This window comes from Cherax quadricarinatus, chromosome 4 (assembly GCF_038502225.1).
Source record: "Cherax quadricarinatus isolate ZL_2023a chromosome 4, ASM3850222v1, whole genome shotgun sequence".
NCBI lineage: Eukaryota > Metazoa > Arthropoda > Malacostraca > Decapoda > Parastacidae > Cherax > Cherax quadricarinatus.
Window position 1 is genome coordinate 76,516,064 of NC_091295.1, and position 6,309 is coordinate 76,522,372.

The 6,309-nt window shown below is 39.1% G+C and overlaps 1 protein-coding gene across 1 annotated transcript in view; it reads left to right on the top strand.

Annotated features, from left to right (window-relative positions):
• Positions 1 to 6,309, top strand: part of LOC128684429 (G-patch domain and KOW motifs-containing protein) — a 30,739-nt gene extending 24,430 nt beyond the window's left edge. Inside the window, exons 7-9 of the mRNA XM_053770581.2 lie at positions 45 to 695; positions 3,777 to 3,932; positions 6,012 to 6,309. Coding sequence (XP_053626556.2) covers positions 45 to 695; positions 3,777 to 3,932; positions 6,012 to 6,131 — 927 coding nt within the window. The 3' untranslated portion in view covers positions 6,132 to 6,309. The remainder of the gene's footprint in view (positions 1 to 44; positions 696 to 3,776; positions 3,933 to 6,011) is intronic.

Consider the following 6,309-nt stretch of genomic DNA (forward strand, 5'->3'; position numbering starts at 1 on the left):
TAGCACAGATTTCTTTTCAACTAAATCCATATTTTTTTTATCAGGAAGAGGAAGCAAGAAAGAAAGACAAACTGAAAAAAACAGTGAAAGAGGGTGATGCAAACAGCGGTGATGAGGAAAACAAGAAAACACTAAAAGGAGAGCAAAAGTTAGAGAAAACATGTAAACAGGAAGAAATTCTCAGTGGTAGAGAAGGAAAAAAAGTGAGCAAACATAATGAATCATCCAAGGTTGAACTAAAGCTTATTAATACAGAACTGACAAGAGAAACAGAAGATATAGAAAAAGCAAGTAGACACAGTAATGATAGCAAGTGTGGAGGAGAATATGAAAGAAACAAAGCTAAGAAAGATCATAACCTATATAGCAAAACTTTACCAAGGAAAGTTGAGTCTGATGCACTTGATGACAAACATCAGTTTGAGAATAGTAAAAAAATTGTAGGTAAATATTTTAAATATGATAAATATGAGGGAACCAAGAATGAATTGCCCAAGCACATTGATCATTCTCAAAGTTCATATTCAAATAGCAAGTCAAAAGCCAAAAAAAGAGAATATGAAGATAATGATCAAGAATCAAATAAAGTTCATAAGGTGCACAATAGAATGCCAGTTATTCCATGGGTACGAGAAAACCTTCGGGTTCGTTTGATAAGTAAAAGTTACAAAGGAGGAAGATATCACAAACAAAAGGTAAGTCCCTGTGTCAGAATTGTTGAATTTCTATTTATATTCATGGTTTGTGCCTTTTTTCCTAAGATTTTAATTGAAGCATTGGAAAATCGATTGATTGTCTTATTTATAAAAATGGCACAATTTAAAAAATAATTGTGTAATACTATAGGTTTGACTCTATGAACTTCAAGGTGGTAGTGTTTGGACCCAGCTTATGGATGTGGGCTGCTATAAGTTCGAACCTATAGTATTACACACAATTAAAAAAAATTGTTTCGCATGTACAAATGTATTGCATGTACAAAGTTTCTAACATGTACGTACAAATGCCATTCAAGAGTAGAGACAAGGGATTTGGGACAAGTAATACTAATATAGTCTTATCTCTTGATCTTCAGTTCTAATATACCAGTACATAATGAAATAATCATGTGATTAATAATTATTATAGTTTAATAAACAAACAGTAGTTATAATGATTACAGGCATTATACATCAATTTAAATTTTACAAACCTTGGGAAATAAAAGATGAAAAAATTCATGACTAATAGTTATTATAGATAACTGTTATACCATACTGGTACCAGATCCCTTATCTACCATTGGAAAACCTGGCAGGACTCAAAAACTGGTTACATTCAAGGGTGAATTCATGTACGAGATGCTCGGTGAATGCCATTCATAAGATTTTTGAAATAACAAAGATTTCATGTAAAGTATGGTAGAGTATTTACTGTACTGTCCAGTGCTACCAAGGCCTGGAACACTGTGCCCCAAGGTACAATACAGGACTTGACTGGATGACTTCACAGTTTATGGAGTGCATGGTACCTTGTGGGAGACAGGACAGGTGGTAAACTTTTTTTTTTTTTTTGGGGGGGGGGGAGGGGGGAGGTTCAAATTTATTAAATTTTTGTGTATATCCTTCTTAGGTTTATGTGCTTGGCAAAATGCTGGTTTGTAGACTAATAATAATACAGTGGACCCCCGGTTCCCAATGCTATCGGTATCTGATAAATCCGGTAGCCGATGCATTTGATCGAAAAAGAATTTGCCTCCCTTCCCGATACAAAACCCGGTATGCGATACGATTCGTATGAGACGTGCCCAATGTTTACAAGCCAGCCAGTGTGCGCGCATCTCAGGGTACATTCGGTACATTTTGTATTATCCATATTATTGCTGTTTTTGGTGCTTGTTTCTGCAAAATAAGTCACCATGGGCCCCAAGAAAGCTTCTAGTGCCAACCCTTCGAGACCAAGGGTGCTAATGACTATTGAAATGAAGAAAGAGATAATTGCAAAGTATGAAAGTGGAGTGCGTGCATTGGAGCTTGTCAGGTTGTAAAGTAAACCCCAATCAACCATCTCTACTATAGTGAGCAGGAAAACAGCAATCAAGGAAGCTGTTCTTGCAAAAGGTGCAACTGTGATTACGAAACAGTGACCACAAGTGTTAGAAAATGTTGGGAGACTGTTATTGGTGTGGATAAATGAAAAACAGATAGCAGGAGATAGCATCTCTCAAGCGATCATTTGTGAAAAAGCTAGGCAGTTGCATGACGATTTGGTAAAGAAATTGCCTGCAACTAGTGGTGATGTGAGTGAATTTAAGGCTAGCAAAGGTTGGTTTGAAAGATTTAAGAATCGTAGTGGCATACATAGTGTGATTAGGCATGGTGAGGCTGCCAGTTCAGACCACAAAGCGGCTGAAAAATATGTGCATGAATTCAAGGAGTACATAAATGCTGAAGGATTGAAACCTGAACTAGTGTTTAATTGTGACAAAACAGGCCTGTTTTGGAAAAAATTGCCAAGCAGGACCTACATTACTCAGGAGGAAAAGCTACCTCAAGTCCTAATGGAGGGGGATTCCCCTTCTAAACAATAGGTTCAACACACTCCCCTCCTCCCATCCCATCAATCATCACCAGATCTTCATTAAAGGTAAGTGTCAATTATTCTATTGTTATTGTAATTATTCTATTGCATTAAACTTAATATTTCATGTGGTAAAAGTTTTTTTTTCATACTTTTGGGTGTCTTGCACAGATTAATTTGATTTCCATTATTTCTTATGGGGAAAATTGATTTGCTTTCTGATAATTTTGGTTTACGATGAGCTCTCAGGAACGGATTAATATCGCAAACCGGGGGTCCACTGTATATTTATTGGGAAACACTAAAACCAAAGGAGTCACATAGTGAATATCAATACTGACAGGTTGGTAAGACTCATAGGCAACATTTAGGCAACTTTATTCCGAAACGTTTCGCCTACACAGTAGGCTTCTTCAGTCGAGTACAGAAAGTAGGCAGGAACAGTAGAGATGTGAAGACGATGTAATCAGTCCATCACCCTTGAAGTCATAGATTTGAGGTTGTCAGTCCCTCAGCCTGGAGAAGTTCTGTTCCAAAGTCTGGAACTAACTGAAGATCAAGCGACAGTGTTGAGACTTAAATACTGTCGGAAGGAGAGGTGCAGAGTAGTAGTAGTAGTGAGAATGTAGCCACTGAGAGGTCACGTCCCTCTCAGATCAAACAATTCTCACTTGAAGAAGTTGTACAAGGTGTTTTCTCTTCTGTACCAAGTATTTAAGTCTCAACACTGTCAATTGATCTTGATAGTTCCAGACTTTGGAACAGAACTTCTCCAGGCTGAGGGACTGACAACCTCAAATCTACGACTTCAAGGGTGATGAACTGATTATATCGTCTTCACATCTCTACTGCTCCTGCCTACTTTCTGTACTCGACTGAAGAAGCCCTCTGTGTAGGTGAAACGTTTCGGAATAGTCATATAGTGCCTGACTCAGACTAATAACATTCCTATTGATTCCTGTCCACCATCTTAGCCTCAGCCAGAAGTTTGAATCATTTCTAGTGTACATATTCATCAGTTTTTATTTTTAATGTATTTCCTGGAGATTAGAGGACTTAAGAGGTAGTCAATGATTGGACAGTGTTGAATGACCCATATGGGGTCAACACTCTCCATGAATATAATACAGAAGTAACAATTAAAGGTTCCCAGGTGGGTAAAAGGAGAGAAAAAACAAAGAAAAGAGTATACAATAATGTAAAGTAATTCACTTCAGGTTATTGTACAAAGCGTGGAAACAGCCGAATGCTGTGAATGTGTCACCGAAGAAGGGAAGGTTCTGAAGCAAGTTCACCCTGCCTGGTTGGAAACAGTCATACCTAAAGTTCATCCCCAGATTGTTATGATTGTTAGAGGTCAACAAAAAGGCCAGGTAATGTATCTGCTAAGTGAGAAAATGGTGTAATAACTATAGTTGAAACAGTGAAGGTATAATTTGTATTATTATCTACCATACACTTTACCAGGTACACTCAACAGACTTATCCCCCTATAATTTTTGCACTCTCTTTTATCCCCTTTGCCTTTATAGTTCCTTTGTATAAAGGCAAAGGGGATAAAAGAGAGTGCAAAAATTATAGGGGGATAAGTCTGTTGAGTGTACCTGGTAAAGTGTATGGTAGAGTTATAATTGAAAGAATTAAGAGTAAGACGGAGAATAGGATAGCAGATGAACAAGGAGGCTTTAGGAAAGGTAGGGGGTGTGTGGACCAGGTGTTTACAGTGAAACATATAAGTGAACAGTATTTAGATAAGGCTAAAGAGGTCTTTGTGGCATTTATGGATTTGGAAAAGGCGTATGACAGGGTGGATAGGGGGGCAATGTGGCAGATGTTGCAAGTGTATGGTGTAGGAGGTAGGTTACTGAAAGCAGTGAAGAGTTTTTACGAGGATAGTGAGGCTCAAGTTAGAGTATGTAGGAAAGAGGGAAATTTTTTCCCAGTAAAAGTAGGCCTTAGACAAGGATGTGTGATGTCACCGTGGTTGTTTAATATATATATAGATGGGGTTGTAAGAGAAGTAAATGCGAGGGTCTTGGCAAGAGGCGTGGAGTTAAAAGATAAAGAATCACACACAAAGTGGGAGTTGTCACAGCTGCTCTTTGCTGATGACACTGTGCTCTTGGGAGATTCTGAAGAGAAGTTGCAGAGATTGGTGGATGAATTTGGTAGGGTGTGCAAAAGAAGAAAATTAAAGGTGAATACAGGAAAGAGTAAGGTTATGAGGATAACAAAAAGATTAGGTGATGAAAGATTGAATATCAGATTGGAGGGAGAGAGTATGGAGGAGGTGAACGTATTCAGATATTTGGGAGTGGACGTGTCAGCGGATGGGTCTATGAAAGATGAGGTGAATCATAGAATTGATGAGGGAAAAAGAGTGAGTGGTGCACTTAGGAGTCTGTGGAGACAAAGAACTTTGTCCTTGGAGGCAAAGAGGGGAATGTATGAGAGTATAGTTTTACCAACGCTCTTATATGGGTGTGAAGCGTGGGTGATGAATGTTGCAGCGAGAAGAAGGCTGGAGGCAGTGGAGATGTCATGTCTGAGGGCAATGTGTGGTGTGAATATAATGCAGAGAATTCGTAGTTTGGAAGTTAGGAGGAGGTGCGGGATTACCAAAACTGTTGTCCAGAGGGCTGAGGAAGGGTTGTTGAGGTGGTTCGGACATGTAGAGAGAATGGAGCGAAACAGAATGACTTCAAGAGTGTATCAGTCTGTAGTGGAAGGAAGGCGGGGTAGGGGTCGGCCTAGGAAAGGTTGGAGGGAGGGGGTAAAGGAGGTTTTGTGTGCGAGGGGCTTGGACTTCCAGCAGGCATGCATGAGCGTGTTTGATAGGAGTGAATGGAGACAAATGGTTTTTAATACTTGACGTGCTGTTGGAGTGTGAGCAAAGTAACATTTATGAAGGGATTCAGGGAAACCGGCAGGCCGGACTTGAGTCCTGGAGATGGGAAGTACAGTGCCTGCACTCTGAAGGAGGGGTGTTAATGTTGCAGTTTAAAAACTGTAGTGTAAAGCACCCTTCTGGCAAGACAGTGATGGAGTGAATGATGGTGAAAGTTTTTCTTTTTCGGGCCACCCTGCCTTGGTGGGAATCGGCCAGTGTGATTATTATTATTATTATAATCAAGGGGGAAGCGCTAAACCCGGAGGATTATACAGCGCCTGGGGGGGGGGGATGTGGAAGGCATTCAGGCTTAATTCGGGGAACTGGAGCACAGATCCAATTCCCTAAATCAAGAGCCCCTCACCAACATCAAGGAACCTTCCTTGAGGGGCGGCCAGTGTGATAATAATAAAAAAAAAAAAAAAAAAAAAAAAAAAAAATAATTTAATGTTTCCCCGCAGTGCTGTATGACCCTTGTTGGTTTAGCACTTTCTTTGATTCTTCTTTCAACAAACCAGCCATATCCCACCTTTGATTGTAATAATTTAATGTTTATTTACAGAAGGGCCGGATATTACAGCTGCATAGAGAACAAGAGAAAGCTTCTGTGCAGTTTCTTGAAGATCCAACTGTAATCGTCAAATTTCATTACGATGACGTTTGTGAATACGTACAAAGATAGTGAACAGCTATCTAGAGGTTAACACCAATACTTTCCAGTGCTGCATATTTACCGTTTATGCTGCTGTTCAAACATATATGTCTCCACTAACTTGATAATACATGACCAAATACCAGTTTTTTATATTTGACCTGTTAATAAGAATTGTGTAAAGACTTAATAATATATTTTTAAATTA